At 38.4% G+C, this 18,736-nt stretch overlaps 1 protein-coding gene across 1 annotated transcript; it reads left to right on the top strand.

Annotated features, from left to right (window-relative positions):
• The first annotated feature begins 1,393 nt into the window (after window positions 1-1,393).
• Window positions 1,394-17,993, top strand: LOC134663801 (aromatic-L-amino-acid decarboxylase). The gene is made up of 6 exons (XM_063520306.1): window positions 1,394-1,567; window positions 11,605-11,689; window positions 12,085-12,319; window positions 14,570-14,819; window positions 14,944-15,092; window positions 15,473-17,993. Exons 2-6 carry the CDS (start codon window positions 11,610-11,612, stop codon window positions 16,196-16,198), a joined length of 1,440 nt encoding a protein of 479 aa, XP_063376376.1. The 5' UTR covers window positions 1,394-1,567; window positions 11,605-11,609; the 3' UTR covers window positions 16,199-17,993.
• The last annotated feature ends 743 nt before the right edge of the window (window positions 17,994-18,736 follow it).

The raw sequence follows: 18,736 nt of genomic DNA, 5'->3' as shown, positions 1-18,736 counted from the left end.
TCTGGTACCTATATACTCGTAGAATAAACATATATTTATGTTATAAGTTATAACTTAAATCGATTAAATATTAGCGACTAGCAATTGACAAAACCGCCTACCTAATATGTATCCGCCAGGGCTGCGGTAATGATCCTGAACTGAAAACTTAGGTATATGTATGTTATTGTATGATGGATGTTCGGAGTGGCTAAGCTTCAGTATTTACTGAAGCTTACTAAGTTCTTACTTATATGAGCTAAATAAAATAAAGACTGATGAATTGATGATACTTGAAAACGATGTGTATCTTGTACCGTTTCCTTATTTATTATAGGTATTATAATCACAAAATACATATTTATTTGTTTTACAAGAGGGAAAAGTTGTTGTTTACCCCTCATGCCAATACATATAGAAAGTATAGAAACCCGAGTAAGTGAAGGTTCTAAAATTAACTGCAAGCGTAGCAAGTGGTTCAACATTTTTTTTTTTGTGTTACGATGGTTTGAGGCATGTATTGTGCAATAGATAATGTTATTAATTGTAAATTAGTATGTAATATAAATCTGTAAAATCGTTCTTTAGCGATAAGGCTCAACCGCTATTTTTACGGAAAAATCTTTTTTATGTTATACTTAAAGTACCTAATCTAGGTATGCAGGAAGGGCCCAAAGCAGAAAAAATATGAAACCATACAATATTTACTAAGTCAAGTATTTTTAGATAGGGTCAAGATAAAACTATATACAAAAATAAATGTACGGTTATGAAAAAAAAATAACAAGTCATTAACAAGTAGGCAAGTAATACCAGCAAAACGGCGTATCTTGCGGAATAAGAAGTTATAATTTGAAAAACTGTTATCACTTACTAACTAATACGTGTCTGGTAAGTTAAATCGATCTTGTTCAAAATAATTTTACTCGTATAGTCTTGATAAATTTCCGCACCTAATGGTTTAGTCATTCAGTCAATAATTTGAAGCACTTTGTACATCTTGTAACACCTAAAAGTGGTAAGTGGTAATATGGGTATATTACCCATCCCGTATACCTAACTATGCTAATTTGTAGCTTTCTAGCACTTAAGTATGGTCAGTGCGCAAAGCTGTAAACAGACAGACAGATCGACGGAGATGGCGAAACTATAAGGTAGGGGTTGACTACGGAACCCTAAAAAGCACGAAATAATATTCGACCGGAATGGCTGATACAGCACTGTTCGATTGATCCTATACTGAAGCTGTGTGGTGGCGTGGTGTGTGTCATTGAAATAGGGATGCAACCCTCTTATCAGTTCAGTGTGGTTGCTACAATATTAGTATTCGGGCTGACGGCTCATGCGCGAGGCTAATCTTCCTGATGGAGTCTAACTATATAGGTGTTACGAGGGTATATAAGGTTTGCAAGGCCCGCGGCGCGCCGTAGTGTGAACGCGGCAGCGCTCCTAACCCACGGTCCGCTGCGCGAATAAACGATCGCACGAGACCAATCAAATCAATTACCTACTTTACTTTTGTTGCAAATTACCGAGGTGAAGGCTGTGTTTTTGTTTGAAATCTTGTTTTTGTGAGGAATTATACTAGGTAAGTGCAACAATTGAGATTGTCATAACTAACACCAGTTAATTTTAAATCGGAGTTAAGTTTAATGCGAATTTAAATTTGTTATCAATAATTATTACTGTGACTGATTATTTTAATAACATAACTAAACTGTTTCTAAAGTGCGTTACAAATGTAAGTGTATTTATTATCTCTACACCTTATAAAACAAAGTCCCCCTCCGCGTCTGTCTGCTGTGTGTTTGTATATGTTCTCAAAAACTACCGAACGAATTTTCATGAGGTTTTCACCTGTCAATACAGTGATTATTGGGGAAGGTTTAGGTATATAATTTAATTTTATTATTATTCATGGGGTATCTACGAGTACTTCCTAACATCACAGTATATGAAGCGGCGACTTGTGATGTTTGGGGTGTAAATATTTGTTTAAGAGATAGATACGCATTTTTTGTTAGGATAAATAAATATGACGATGAGAGATGCTAAGAAATTATACCTATCTAAAAATTCAAAATGTAAAATATTTATATTAAGTATTACCTTACCAACTTAAACTTTTTATGGAAATTCTTATCTACTTAATTTTTACCTTTGCCTAAGTTGTTTTCAAATTTTTTAATAGAGATATTTCTTATGTCAGTAGACTAGGTACATAGGTATCTAACAAGTAGGTATAAAAATCATCGTAACAAAATGTATTAACGAACGCGCTTACTGACGCTATAACTTGTTACTCGGGAAAAATTGCGAAGAAGTTCCCTTAAACAGGAAAAAGGCACGTTCCTGAAGGACTTGCAATGGAAGAATAATTCTTTATATAATATCTCGTTATGTCTATTTACTTTTATACCGATAGTTGGAGGTGAAGCGTCTGATTTTTTTTTATCAAAAGCCGGCCAAGTGCGAGTCGGACTTGGGCCTCGAGGGTTCTGTACTATAGTTCGTTTTTTTAGCATTAGAAATACAAACAAACACAAGACAACGAACAATCTTGATGTGTCTTTTAATTGAAAAACACATTTTAAAAATAAGTTACGGAAAATATGTTACAATTATGAATCGAATACGATCATTTATATTCTTCTGCTTTCATAAGTAATAATTACTGATTTTTAAAAAGCGTTTTTCTATTAATAGACATGCCAAGATCGCTTACCTTCTTTCAAGTTCTTTCTAATGCTAAAAAAAAAACGAACTACATATATCAAATCACGTATTTATGAGGGTTCCGTGCTAGGGATCGTAATTCTGAGTAGGAATAACCTAAAATTTCTGAGAATCCTAAGAGACGAAAGAAACGCCCCTCTATACCTAACAGTAATTAATGTAGGTAGGTACAATATTTACAGAACAATCAAAATTTGATGACAGATGGGTGAATTCCAAAAAGATGTATACCTAGAGTTTAATTATATTAAATTAATAAAAAAATAGAATTTCAGCTGCTAGGCACAGGCCTCCTATCATGCGCCGAATGGCTCTAAATGGGTCTTAACTCATTTACTTAATTCTATTGTGTTACCAAAATTACCCAATAAATTTGCATTGCATGCATCTCAAATGAAAAACCGAGTAAGTAATTTTGATTTAATAACACACTGAACGTAATCAATATATATAAGACTAATTAATGTTTCTAATTCTGTGCACTTTTTCAATTCTTATTTAATTAGATTAGATCTTGTTTTCACTAATTAATGATCGATAATCTTATTGTAAATTATTGTAACTAAATCTGGATGTAGATCGTTCTGTGATAAATCCGCATGGCGTCTTAATTAAATTTTAATCTGTCTTAAGTAGATATACTGTTTTTTTAATCAAGGTAAGTAACAAATAATATTAAATTTAGATTTATTTATTAGAAAACGTAAAATATAAATGACAAATGACATCATTGAGAGTCAGAAATAATAAATAAACTAGTCCTAGTAAATAGCGTCAACATTCAAATGACTAGAAATGAATGTCAAATGGCAATGGTTTAAAACGAAACAATGTCAAAACAAAAGTACGTCAATGTCCAAAAAGAATAAATAATATAAAAAGTAGAATAATTATACAATAGGTAATGTCTAATAATTCACTAATTAAATATATATATAGGAATTTCTTATAGAGTTTATGATTATTTTATATTTATGATTATACTTACGTAAAAATGTGTGTATTGTGTAATAATTTACTAATAATCTACTCGAATAACCAAAGGTCATTTCTCAACTTTCAAACGTCATAAACTGGTCTTTGTCACGGCTATTGTCTGCCCTTGTCAATGAATTTGTCACGTCTAATTAGTCACATGCATTATACCTTTCCTATGCCCTAATTAATGAATAATTAGATTAATTAGTACTTATACCTTCTATAGGTACGCTGGTACGTTTTAAGTGTTGGTGATTTACTTTTACTTTAGGTAAGTGCTGTAAATAGACTTCAATAAATATTACAAAAAATAGTTTTAGAATTGTTAAAGAGAGTTAAAAGGGGTAAATACAATAACGAATCACGAGTTGCAGGTATATTATAGTTCATTCTTGTCGATTGAATTACTTAAGTACTTGTAACTACTAAAATAATATCGGCTACGGAACCCTACAACATAGATATTTATACTCTTAGCCGGTTTTTATTAAGGGTTCCGTACCCAAAGGGTAAAACGGGACCCTATTACTAAGACTTCGCTGTCCGTCCGTCCGTCTGTCACCAGGCTGTATCTCACGAACCGTGATAGCTAGACTGTTGAAATTTTCACAGATGATGTATTTCTGTTGCCGCTATAACAACAAATACTAAAAACAGAATAAAATAAAGATTTAAATGGGGCTCCCATACAACAAACGTGATTTTTGACCAAAGTTAAGCAATGTCGGGAGTGGTCAGTAGGTATACTTGGATGGGTGACCGTTTTTTGTTTGCTTTTTTTTTGCATATGGTACGGAACCCTTTGTGCGCGAGTCCGACTCGCCCGTGCCCGGTTTTTCATTTATTTAAATTTCACTTTTATCACGCTAATAGCGTATTTTGAATAGTTACAAGGAAAATGAACACCGTACTCGATAAGATAAAATGATAGGTAACATAATAATTAAAGCGGGTTGACATCTAGGACAGGGGTTTTCCATCCAGCGTTTCACTTAGTCCAACTTAAACAGAAATCATTAGTGGATAAATCCAAGCGCCGATGACGCACGGCGGTCTACCGGTACCGTATACCGTGTACTTACCTTACGGCAGGCCTACACAGGTTATGCGTAAGTATTTATTAACGCGGCGAGGGATCCCCCGTCTGGGGAAACGGTGTTTACCGCATTTACTAGTTTCCTGCCAAACTTATTTCAAGATGAAGTAAAGGCCACTCCTGACTAATTTATAATAAGGATAAACGATAAGTATTAATATACGTACTTATACATTCATTTTATACTTAATTCGATTTCGAACACACAAATTGTAAGGTTGGAATTTCCCGCCTAATAACGCGATTTGTAAGAACACTTAAGTAGAACTTGACCAGGCAAAAATAAATCATGTGATATAATATAATGTCATTAAACGCTGGTTTCAATTAAAATGTACAATTAGATATAGTGAAGTTTGCTGTACATATTTAACGAATAAATAAATCAAATCACAGAAAGTGTTTGTAAACTAAATTCGCGACAGATTGCGTGTATCGAAATCGTGCAACCCATCAGACTGCCTTGGATCTCGCTCGTCCTACGGTAAGGAATAATTGGTGCTAAAGCCCCCTCCATACTCGTGCGCGATAATCGCGGCGCGAAGCCGCGAACGCAAGTGTGGCGTCGATGTTCGCAGACAGCGAAATCGACTCCACACTCGCGTTCGCGGCTTCGCCCGCGATTCACGCGCATAGTCTGGAGCGGGCTTTAGAATACCCTTCTGTTACGGTTGATGACGTCGTCTAATTCTGGTTAATAATTAATGAAATGAATGCTATTGACACAATAATCTCAATACAATTTTAAGGCCCATCTAATTAGGTATCTAGTCAATGCAACTAGTCAACTACAATTAGGTACTATAAATAGACCGAGAAAACACTACCAAAACAATCTAAAAACCGGAACTACACAAAGGTACGTGAATTCATGTTTATTGTTACGAGATTTTTTTTAGAAAAAATCATTCTGTCTTTATATAGTTAGATCGAAAGTTAATTACCTATGTGTAAAAACCTAAAATTGATTATTCTAGATACCAATATCTTTTGATAGATTTGAATTACAAGATCGAAGTAGCTATGAGTTCAGTTATAAATCAGCGAAGGTCGGACCACTTCTAAAATTGTATCAAAGCGGATATAATATAATGTTGCACAAAGGACCGGATACGAGCGGTAGGCGCACAGATACGGAGGAAACTTAGTTACGCCGCGTTTCTTGTCACCAATTACTAACTTCAAGTCACTCTATAACAGGCTATAATAATAATTCAGTCTATACCTCCCAACATCCCACTGCTGGACACAGGCCTCCTATGACTAAAAGATAAGATAGGAACGTTATAGGTAGGGTTTTCTATTTGGATTTTTACAAAATAGCGAATTTGAACTCCTGAGTTCTACTCTCTACTTAGGTACAGTTCACTAAACCACTAGTGAATGAAGTGGGGAACTTATAGTAACAGCACCAGTCATGGGACATTTAAGAGGAAATTTGGAGTATTTATGATATTTCCCGTATACATGTAAATGGTCTACCGCTTAGCGTGTTAAAAGATGAAAGTCCTATCCGTCTTTCATGTTTTAGGCGTGTTGTATGAAAGATACAGCAATTAGTTTCCACATATTTAACAAATTAAAACTATGCTTTTTTTCTCCAGTCATGGACACCAAAGTTCCAGTAATGGGCCCCCGGTAATGGACGTGGATCCAGTAATGGGCCCCCTATAATGGACATTGCTCTATCAGTATAAAATATTGAAATGGGGAATAAGTTACGACAAAAAAATCAATTTTTGGTATAAGATTTTATCGCTGAATGTATTTTTCTTTCCACAGCCAATTATTATTGTATTAGATCCATGGACACAATTGTAATATACCCAAACACAATTAGTTAGGGTTTATTGCGATAAAGTTCCCATGGCCACCTCCTGTCTCCATCATCAGATTAGGTCCATGTTATCATAATATTGCATTATCATCCGATTTGCATACTTAATTACGTAGTTACACAAAATTTCAACTGAATCGGAAATCGAAAAGTGGCTCAAATTCAGCTACCAAGATTGGACCCACACTAACTAACAGGGCAAGTTAAATAAAAGTTTGGAAAAATGATATTAATTTATCCGAAGTCCGAGAATACCTCCTGATTGACATATTTCGTAACTACATTTTACTTCTGTATTGTTTAAACATGAAATTATGGCATGGCAAGCATCATTCTGTCAATTGTCCCATCATAGGAGGTACGCAGTTTTACAGCTCCTATAATGGGATTGGGCCAAATACCACTATTTTTTTACATCTGTGGAGTCACAACATAGTGTGTTGTATACCTTATCTCATGGTAAATTCAATTAACAAAACACATTCTAGTTTTCATCAAGTATTAATTAATTGAAATTTAATAAATTAACTCACCTCTCTTAGCGAAGTTGTTAAGAATTCGTAGTGGTATTTTTTTTCAGTGACACGACAACTTTTGGGTTGACGCCAATTTCTTAAAAAGCAACCAAATTTAATGAAACTTCAAACTGAAACAGCTCTAGGACTCTTATTTATGATAATATACAGCCAGTGTTTATAAACTACTTTTAGATACTTATTTTAGAGGAATTATGTTTTTTTGTCCCATTACTGGTTCCACGCCCATTATAGGGTATATACTCATAATGCTGATATTATGCTTGCCACGCTGGGAGGGAAGCGCGCAAATTTGCTGTATCCCTAAACCTTACCCAGCTGGTAAATGTTGCGACGCGGATACCGGATGTTACTGACCATACACCCAATTGCCTTGACCTTCTGCTGACAACTGATCCAGACAGGCACTCGGTTTCGGTCTCAGCTCCGCTAGGATCGTCCGATCACTGTCTAGTGAAATCCGTGTCGATCCACTCTCCTCCTGATCTCTGCCCTAGGGGCACGAGGAGAGTATGGCGATACGAGTCAGCGGACTGGGATGAGATGCGGCATTTCTTTGCGTCTTTCCCCTGGCGGCAGGTCTGTTTTTCTTCGGGTGACCCCTCGTGTTCTGCTGAGGCTGTTGCGGATGTGATTCGGCAGGGAATGGAATATTTCATTCCGTTCTCCGACCTATCGCTCGATCACAAGACCCGAGCATGGTACAATTCGGACTGTGCTCGAGCCGAGGCCCTTAAGCAGTCTGCATACCAGGCTTGGGTATTAGCCCGCGATACCAAAGCTGGCGCACAGAGGGTTCGCGCGAGGAAAAAAGCCTTTAACTCAGCTGCCAAGTCCTGCAAACGGGTGCTTCGAAAGGCTCGATTCGACCACGTCAGTCGAATAGGGGCCAAACTCGCCTCCTACCCTCCTGGTAGCAAGCGGTTCTGGTCCCTGTCGAAAGCGGTCGAATCCAACTTCTGCCGACCCACATTGCCACCTCTGCAGAAACCTGATGGGACACTGGCCCACTCCGCGACAGAGAAAGCAAACTTGTTTGCTTCTCTGTTTGCGAGCAATTCACGTCTAGACGCAGGCTCAAAACTTCCACCTACGCTACCTCAATGCAGTTCCTCTATGCAGAGAATTGCTATTCATCAAAAAGAGGTACGCCGAGCTCTGCAGAATCTTGACGTGAATAAGGCCAGTGGACCAGACGGTATACCTGCACGTGTACTAAAGCAGTGTGCGCCTGAGTTGTCTTCTGTACTGACACGCCTGTACCGCCTCTCTCTCCAAACAAGAACGGTGCCGAAATCCTGGAGGCTTGCAAACGTGCAGCCAGTACCCAAGAAGGGTAGTCGTGCTGATCCCTGCAATTACCGACCAATCGCCATTACCTCCATGCTCTGTAAAGTCATGGAAAGGGTACTTAACGGCAAGCTGCTGGCATACCTCGAAGCAAATGATCTGCTCAGTGACCGTCAATATGGCTTTCGCCGAGGTCGGTCTACTGGGGATCTTTTAGCGTATGTCACGCACTGCTGCGGCGAGGCCATCGAGAGGAACGGTGAAGCGCTTGCTGTTTCACTGGACATCTCGAAGGCCTTTGACAGGGTTTGGCACGCAAGTCTCCTTAGCAAGCTTCCTGCATACGGCATCCCTGCTGACTTTTGTAGCTGGCTATCTGATTTCTTGAGTGAACGGTCGATCAGAGTAGTTATTGATGGCTGCTCTTCAGACCTCATGGCCATTGACGCCGGTGTTCCTCAGGGGTCTGTTCTCTCCGCAACCCTTTTCCTGCTCCACATTAACGACATGCTGCAACCCAGCATTGTAGGTTATGCAGATGACAGTACGGTTGTTGAGAGATATTTGGCTGGTGCAGGGGACAGCAGGGAGGATATACGTTCACAGAGAGAGGCCATGGTTGAGCGAATGAACTTGACCCTTAGTCTCGTTTCCCAGTGGGGTGATGACAATCTGGTCACGTTCAATGCCTCCAAAACGCAGACGTGTCTATTTTCCGCAAAACGGAGTCCATTCGACCTGACTCCTTCTTTCCGGGGTGCATCTGTACCTATTGCCGACAGCCTGGAACTCCTCGGCATGGAGCTGAGTTCAGTCCTCAGCTTCGGCAGCTTCATTGAGTCTAAAGCACAAACTGCGGCCAGAAAGCTGGGCGTCCTAAATAAGGTGAAGCGATACTTCACACCTGGACAGCTTCTAACATTTTACAAAGCTCAAGTCCGGTCGTGTATGGAGTATTGCAGCCACCTGTGGGATGGCTCAGCTAAATACCAACTCGCCGCTTTGGACTCAGTGGAGCGCAGAGCCAGGAGGATGATTGGCGACAAGAAGCTAACGGCTAAGCTTCAGTCTTTGGCCCATCGGCGGAAAGTCGCCAGCCTGTCGGTATTCTACAGGTTGCACTTCGGGGAGTGTGCCCAAGAGCTACACGAGCTTATTCCACCGTCCCCATTCTACCATCGGACTTTTAGACGCACGGCCGGTTTCCATCCTTACTTGGTAGATATTCCACCAATTCGCACGAAGCGCTTTGCTTCTACTTTCCTTATGCGCACTGCCAAGGAATGGAATTCCTTGCCGGCGTCTATATTTCCGTGTTCTTATAACCCGGCAACCTTCAAATCAAGAGTGAACAGGCACCTTCTGGGCGAGCTCGCTCCATCGTAGGCCACGTCTACGCCTCGGCTAGTCTGTGGCCATGAGTAAGCCCATTCATAATAAAAAAAAAAAAAAAAAAAATTTATGAGCCACTTTTTATGCATGAAATATTTAGATATTAAGAATCGCTAATATCTAAATTCAAAAAAATAGTAACTATAGACAGTGTAATCATTTATTACACTGTCTATAGTTACTATTTTCGATAAGGCATTTATTCAGATAGGTATGTACTATATGTACCTTTAAATTTAATTGATAAGATGGCACTGGCATATAAACATACTTAAATATAAAATAGGTAATAAATCTTATAGGTACTTAATTAGATGAACTACATAGATAACGTCAAACAGGCAAAAATAAATTTACTGAAGTAGGTACTTAGTAACAGTAGTAACACTGGTTGAAAGTGATGCTGATAGGTTTAAAAATACTCGAATGTCAATGACTCCTTCCCATCTAAGCTAAAGAAAGAAATTAATTCAACGGGCTCCAAAGGACATTTATTATTTTCTTCAGAACAAGTGCGGTGTTTACATAGAGTACATGAATAATAATTTATTACATGTTAGACTTATTAGTATAGCGTGTAAATGCCCTAGTGCCGTGGACTATGTTGGAAACCGTGCTATCCGCAGCCGACGAGGTCTGCACATAACCTCGCACCACTTGCCCGCCGCCCGGCGTTGCGCAAGCTCCGTTCTCTCGACATTGAACAAGGACCACCAATTTAACCGAACTTTGTGACCTAGGTAATTGTATACCTAACTATGGCAGTTACTCGCTGTGGGTTCAAATTAGTATAAAAAATCTAGTAATAATTATTTAGAGAGAAATTGGAAAATATATGGCGATTATATCTTTGCGTTTTAGATACGCTAGTAACTTAGCAAAAAGCGGATATTTAATTAGTCCAGATATGATCCAAATGCGATAAACGTTAGACAACTATTTTTCTGAAAGGACTTAGTAGCTTAATTATAATTACTTATCTTAAGTAAAAATAATTCATTGTGATAAATATGATATAATGATATTTGACAGTAGGATCACCACTATCAAATAAAATATATAAATGACAAATATTGAAGAAAAATTACCAAGCCATCTGTGCGACGTATCTATCCTCGTAGGTACGAAGCTATCAATCTGTAGTTTCTGGCGCATAGTTATTGAATTGATTAAATGATTACACGGTTTGATTACCAAAGCATTGATTACAATAAAATGGGTTTAATTTCTAGGCGCAAACATGACTCACCAGGACACATCACTCAAATTCGGTTCGTTCTCATTCTCATCAGAAATCATCTGCAATTCTGCATGTTACTTTAAAAATAATTGTTGTTTTTTTAATTTAGTTGCTATTGTAGTACCTTGTTACCTACATTCTACATACATACATACATAGTTATGACGTCCATATTTAAAGTTGAATCAATGTTATTAATTTTGTGCTTAATTTCGATTTGCACGATTTCGTATGCATTTTCATTTGGTATTAAGAAACGTTTAAGTTTCAGAAATATTCTTATATTCCTGATTTTGCTAGCTTGAAGTGAAGGCACTTCAAATATTCTAAAAGCTGCGTTGCACTCCCGTAACAAAGAGCTAATAATATATATCTTAGCTATTATACTTTTGAGGCTTACTAGTTGTGTATATTCGTTAAAATAAGTATATTTTTAAAAATAACGTAGGTAGCACTTTAGATATGTAACTATACTCATTTGGCTCGCCAAACACTTAGAATAAATAATTGTGTTGTACAGAAACCATGGAGGCGGGTGATTTCAAAGATTTCGCTAAGGCGATGACTGACTACATCGCCGAGTACTTGGAGAACATAAGGGACAGGTAAGCTGCATTGTACTGTTTTATTTTGTTAATATACCGGCGGAATACTTATTCCAAAACGATGTGATGAAGAACAAGTTGTTCTCAAAACAATCCTGAAAATTGTTGTTGCACGGCTTGTAGGATATATTATAATATTATTTTAACAAAGACTTCTGTTCCTCCAGCGTATTGATCCAGTAAATTAACGTAAAGAAACAAAAAATCTATGTGCGTATGAAATCAAATATATAATCTCTATAATCTTTTTTGTATATGTAAATAACTTTTAGATGCAAATACTTCTATTTCATCAATAAAAGTTTGATTGATTGATTGATGCCAGACCCTCCGTTCAGGCAGCCTTAGTTCAGATGTCACGGGCAAATCTTAAGTATATAAATACGATATTCTAGGCAAGTAGTTCCATCAGTGAAGCCCGGCTACCTGCGGCCGCTCGTCCCTGAGCAGGCCCCCGAGCAGCCCGAGCCGTGGACCGCAGTGATGGCCGACATCGAGCGCGTCGTCATGACCGGCGTCACCCACTGGCACTCGCCGCGCTTCCACGCCTACTTCCCCACTGCGAACTCCTACCCCGCCATTGTGGCTGACATGCTGAGCGGCGCTATCGCCTGCATAGGATTTACTTGGGTAAGATTATTCTTAAAAATTTACACTATAAGGGAGGTTTTTAGGAAAAAAATATTTAATAGGTTCAAGACTTTCAAGAGTTATATGGACCTACCTATGCAAATTTTCAGCTCAATTGGAAATCGGGAAATGGGTCAAATTTAGCTTCCAAGATTTGAACTAAGCTAAGTTATATGCTATACCCACTAATAGAGCAAGTTAATTAAAAGTCTGTAAAAATAAGATAGCTATAATATTATGGTGGCTCTTTAGCGGTAAAACCGCATGTTGTTACATAGGCAGGTATATGTAGACCTAAAATGTATACTGGTCTACGTCACCTGTCACTTTCTCGGGCCAAAAAGAGAACCAGTATAGACCATAGGCCCGACGTTTGAATTTGCGAGGTTACACAATTCTAGTGGTCTACTGACATTGGATGAAGTCACAATCGCGTGATAGCATTTAACAAGTTTCTCGGGCACTGCTCGGAATAGTCGGAATTGCGGGAAGGATCCTTATCCTTAACTAAGCAAACAGTACGACCTAGCACGCAGCTATACATTTTTAATTCGTTATATCTTTATCAAAAAGGTGTTCTATTTAGGTACCTACTTGAATGTATAAATCAATTCAATGCCAGTGTCAAGTTCACGATAAGAAACGCGAACAAGGAAAACCGGTCCCATTCTTTAATAAAAAGTAATACGAGTATTATAACATAACAGAATACTAAAGGCTGGTAGAGTGCCTTTATGTTAGGTAATAGGCATTTAGGCATCACCCTCAGGCTAACGCAAAAAAATGTATCAACACGTTTTGATTTAATTTGACCCCCATATATATACATATGGGATTCGATTGATATCCGAGCTGCTGCTCTATCGGTTCTCGGCGTTTTATCATTGTTTTAACGGTTGGAACGGATTTACACCGAACCAACGGCGTAATAAGAACACGGTGAGAGCGGCGCTAGCTTACTTTTCACAATAGTCAATTTATTCGAGAGTTGACATGTCACCGAAGTATATAATAATATATATATATAGTAATAGACTCGTTAAACGTTACAGTTGCTTTAACACAAGCCTCAGTTGTGGGAAAGTAAATGTATTTGCGGTTGGCATACAAAACCATTATTTTAGTTAGGTACGTATTTATTCTATGGTTTTCACCAAACTAGTAAAAAGTAATAGGTATTACTACTACTACTAGCACTAGGTACTTAGTATCTTTACTCTAATTATTTAGGTACTTACCCGTTATGTATGACTTATGATGCTGAACTGTTGATTGCCATTAGGTACGTGTTTTCTGACCAAGACCAACGCTGCGTCCATGTCTCCCTCGATTTCCGTCTTTCTGCTGAATACCTACAAGAACACTTTTTGAGGGTGATATTTTACAGCTCATTCTTTTATTAAAACGTAAGAACTTAATTATAAGTAGGGACTGATTGCAGAGTCCAGTGTCTATAGTGACTGATTGCAAGCCTACGTTCCTCAGAAGTTTTTTTTAGATTGAAAATACTGGCCATCAGAACAAGAACGTTTTCTCGATATACACGATATAGGTACTACATATGTAAGTGTTGTTGTACAGCCCAAATAAACATTCTAGATTTCATGATAAAGACACGCCGTGCCACAAAAAATCAGGCAATTGACTTCAATTACCTATCTAATACATGGACATATATATTATCTAATAGTGGTGAATAAGCAATTAGCGTTGTCCGTTTAAAAAACCGGGCAAGTGCGAGTCGGACTCGCGCACGAAGGGTTCCGTACCATAATGCAAAAAAAAAAAACAAAAAAAAAAGCAAAGAAAAACGGTCACCCATCCAAGTACTTAACTCCACTCCCGACGTTGCTTAACTTTGGTCAAAAATCACGTTTGTTGTATGGGAGCCCCATTTAAATCTTTATTTTATTCTGTTTTTAGTATTTGTTGTTATAGCGGCAACAGAAATACATCATCTGTGAAAATTTCAACTGTCTAGCTATCACGGTTCGTGATATACAGCCTGGTGACAGACGGACGGACGGACGGACGGACAGCGAAGTCTTAGTAATAGGGTCCCGTTTTACCCTTTGGGTACGGAACCCTAAAAAATACGTCACCGTACTTTCATAATTTACATTTTGCACTCAGTGGATATGACCATATTATGACGAATGAACCAACGGGTGCAGGGTGTAGCCCTTCCCTAAAATATTGTCCAGTACTAAGGATTCTGTCAACAAGCTGATGCTATATTTTTTTTTCCAGATCGCTAGTCCCGCATGTACCGAGCTGGAAGTAGTCATGTTAGACTGGCTGGGCCAGATGTTGGGTCTGCCGGAGGAGTTCTTGGCGCGCTCGGGCGGTGAGGGCGGCGGCGTGATCCAGGGAACTGCCAGCGAGGCTACCCTCGTGGCTCTCCTCGGGGCCAAGTCCAGAGTCATGCATAGAGTTCGCGAGCAACATCCAGACTGGACCGACTCGGATATACTTTCCAAGCTTGTGGGATATTGCAATAGTAAGTAGTACCTTATATAATAATTAGTTTCACCAAAGAATCACTCTTCGCCAAAATCTTTATCAGATCTAATCAGCCAAATAATGATTTCAGAGCGCTCTAATCAGCGAAATAATGATTTCAGAGCAAGCTCACTCATCGGTGGAGCGCGCCGGGCTCCTCGGCGGAGTGAAATTGCGCTCCCTGCAGCCGGACGGCAAGCGGCGGCTCCGCGCCGACATCCTCCGCGACGCAATCAGGGAAGACAAGGCCAAAGGACTTATACCCTTCTACGTAAGTTTCTTTATTGTCTTAATTTTTAGTCTTTTTCTTCATTGGTGATTGTGCCCAAGAAGTCTTGTACCTTCTTTCCTATTCCTATTAATCCTTTAGACGCCTATCGTGTGCAGCGCGTCATCGCGAACTTTGTCGGAATGTACGAAGGTTGATATTGGGCTGTAGTTGAAACTCAGTTGACGTCTTTGGTGGTCAAAGAATTAAAATATGTGCTGAGACCAGCGACCTGTTCCGTCCCTTATTAGCTGGCACGCGCTTCCGCGTCTTTGTCAAATTGGGATTTAGGTAACAATATTTTTTCAAGTTGCCCATTTTTAGATCGTTATATGAACATCCGTCCCTATATCAACTTACTTATGAGCTATATTGTTTTTCAGGTTGTGGCAACCCTTGGCACAACGTCATCTTGCACTTTCGATGCGCTTGATGAGCTCGGTGACGTTTGTGCGGAGGACGACAACCTGTGGCTCCACGTCGACGCTGCCTACGCCGGCTCTGCGTTCATCTGCCCCGAATACCGTTACCTGATGAAGGGTGTCGAGAAGGCTGACTCCTTCAACTTCAACCCTCACAAGTGGATGTTGGTTAACTTTGACTGTTCAGCCATGTGGCTCAAGCAGCCGCGCTGGATCGTAGACGCTTTCAACGTGGACCCTCTGTACCTGAAACATGACCAGCAGGGATCCGCTCCCGACTACCGCCACTGGCAAATTCCCTTGGGCCGTCGATTCAGAGCCCTCAAGCTGTGGTTCGTTTTGAGACTGTACGGAGTCGAGAACCTTCAAAAGCACATTAGGAAGCATATCGCGTTAGCACATCTTTTCGAAAAGCTGTGCTTGGAAGACGAGAGATTTGAGATATTTGAAGAGGTGACGATGGGTTTGGTTTGTTTCAAATTAAAAGAGAGTAATGAGGTTAACGAAGAGTTGCTGAGAACGATTAACGGACGGGGCAGAATTCACCTAGTGCCGTCGAAGATCGATGATGTGTACTTCCTGAGGCTTGCTGTCTGCTCACGTTTCACCGAGGAGAAGGACATCCAGGGGTCGTGGGAGGAAGTCAAGGCTTCAGCCGATGAAGTCCTTAAGAAACTTAAAAAGTAGACAAACTACATCGCAAAAATGTTTAAGGCACACCCTGACCAGAACTACCCGATCAAGCTCTAAATACCAAGTATATGTTATACAAATAGAGTAAGTGTTTGTAAAGCATGGTGTTCCACTGAGCAGAGTAGTCAATACATTGAGAAATCAGGATAATATTGTAACGGGTACCTAAATACCTTTAACGAGAATTAATTTGTTTTGGACACTTTTACTGGTCATGATCAGGGATAACTGAATAATCTAGCAGATGTCAAAAACAGAGATATAGGTAGGTATATTTCTTTAACTATATAGGTATCACGAATTGAAAATCCCCACACTTACATCAAACAGTCTAAATTAAAGGTTCTTATACTTAAAGTATTCACGACATAACCGGTAACACATATTGTGAGTATAAAGCGGTACCTAATTCTGTAATTATATGATATTCTTAATATTTAACAGTATCAATCAGATTGATTTACGTTACAAGGTGCTAATTTATATTAAGCATACATTTAGTCATATTTCTTCAAAATATTATTATTATATATCAAGTGGGACCATCAACAAGGGATAAATAAGTATATTTTATTAACTTTAAGGCGAAAATAAATTTCAAAACTGCATTTTTGACATACCGGGGACCTACACCACATCAACATAATATACCTATTTCTAAACCCTTTTCTCTCTCATATTAATAGTGAGTGTTTCGTTCGATACGGCGCAAACGATTGGCGTCTTGGCTAGGCACCTGGTATTGCACGTACCCCATAGAGTTAAATAATCTTTTTAAAAGTACCTTAGGACTACAGGCACTAACTACGAGTAAAGGCACTTTATGTGGGTGCACTTTCCCTGCGTAACTTAGAAAAGTGCGCTTGTTTTGTTTTGGTTGTGTTGTTGGCAACAAGTCAAAAAACATTGTTTTTATTTGACTTGTACTATATATTACATTACATTAGTAATGTATACTGTATTTATATACAGATGTAGTGCATAATTATATTCCTTCGTATTTTCACGGAAATATACGAACGTGTCTTGCTATTTCAGTCAGTCTCGGTACAAAAAGTATGAGGTTGACTGATGTAGCATGACAAATGTGAATGATTCCGAGAGAGTACGAAGGAAAAAAATTATGCACTCCATCTGTACTTCTATGACTGTGTAGTCTATGTATGTGACCTAAATGTTATATATATTTATATGTAGTGTGCGTAATGTGTATTTAACATACCTGTACATCTACTATAGGAAATTTACTTTTTAGCTGTTCTGATTTTACGAAGAAGTTAAATATATATTTAAACTTATTAAGACAATAATGCAAATGATGATAATATTGATAATAATAAAGTTATAGAGTTTTCAAAACTTGCCTTGGACGAGTAAATAGACATATACTTGAACCTGTGATTTCTTGCCACGGTTGTATTTGAGGCGTTATACTGTAATTTAATTTCGAGACATAGGTACCTTACCTAGTGTGAATGATTTTCTCCTATTTTATTTATTTAACACATTTTAAAGTACTTAATTTATTAGGATATGACTTTTCTTCTTGTTACCTATTTAACTGTACCATGAAGGTCGTAGATGTGATTATATATTGTATTTAAATACTTAAGTACGAAAAATATCTACTGTAAGTAGCATATTAGTACAGGCATATTTCTGTCTGAATGTTATCGAAGTGAGCATGTTATCTGGCCAATAGTTAAGAATGTAAGTAGTGACTTATTTATTAAACTGAATATTAATACTAAAAATATAAATTATAAAAATATACGAGAGTTATATCATACGTGCTTTGATTATTACTTCCCATAACCCATAATTGCATTGAAATTTCTCGCTTCATTCCTTCACCGTTCGACAAATGTGTCCGTAATTTAGTTATCAGAAGTGGCTCTAAATGGTTCGTGTAATACATATAATAACTCACGGTCGGGCCGTTGCGTCGCCAGTTCCCTTCTTTTGAACTTGGCTTGACACTCTACATAGGTCTACCGCGTGTCTAAGATAATGTGAACCGCGTTTAGTAAGAGTCGTCCCACTGCACGAACTAGGAACATTTTTTTAGGATGGTCAGTTCAGTTAGGTTGCCACTGTTGCCAGTTATGACGACTGAATTAAGTAAGGTGTATGAATGAAGCGTTTAAGTATGAATTGAAGGTAGGGAAACTTATTTGTGCTATGAATGAATACTGTTAGCATTTAATTGTTCAGGGCAATAATGCAATTGATATTCATAGGTAGGTAATTTGTAGAGGTAGGAGATCTCCTTGACATAGAACGGATATTACGCTTCCTTATTATTACCACACTTGTCGATTCTTTTAACAGTAGGTACAGAAACTGAAGAAAACGGATAACAAGGGAGGTTTCGTTTCACCTAACGTTTTACCAGAGACGTAAACGTATATCAAGGATGATTCTGTTTTCTCAATTCGATATGATTTCCATCTGATTTTGATACGTTCGTTCGTAAATGAGTTTTGAGTCGTGTCGTCAGGCATCTCACGCGTACCAAAACAGTGCGATCGA

The sequence above is a fragment of the Cydia fagiglandana genome, chromosome 4 (genome assembly GCF_963556715.1).
Source record: "Cydia fagiglandana chromosome 4, ilCydFagi1.1, whole genome shotgun sequence".
NCBI classification, from domain to species: domain Eukaryota; kingdom Metazoa; phylum Arthropoda; class Insecta; order Lepidoptera; family Tortricidae; genus Cydia; species Cydia fagiglandana.
Note: the sequence above shows the minus strand (reverse complement) of the source record. Positions and strands in the feature narration are given on the sequence as shown.

Excerpts from the sequence above, each read along its gene's own strand:
- LOC134663801 (XM_063520306.1), top strand. The coding sequence starts at position 11,610 with ATGGAGGCGGGTGATTTCAAAGATTTCGCTAAGGCGATGACTGACTAC. Across the intron at positions 11,690-12,084 it reads TTGGAGAACATAAGGGACAG|GCAAGTAGTTCCATCAGTGA; the intron begins GTAAGCTGCATT and ends ACGATATTCTAG. Across the intron at positions 14,820-14,943 it reads GCTTGTGGGATATTGCAATA|AGCAAGCTCACTCATCGGTG; the intron begins GTAAGTAGTACC and ends TAATGATTTCAG.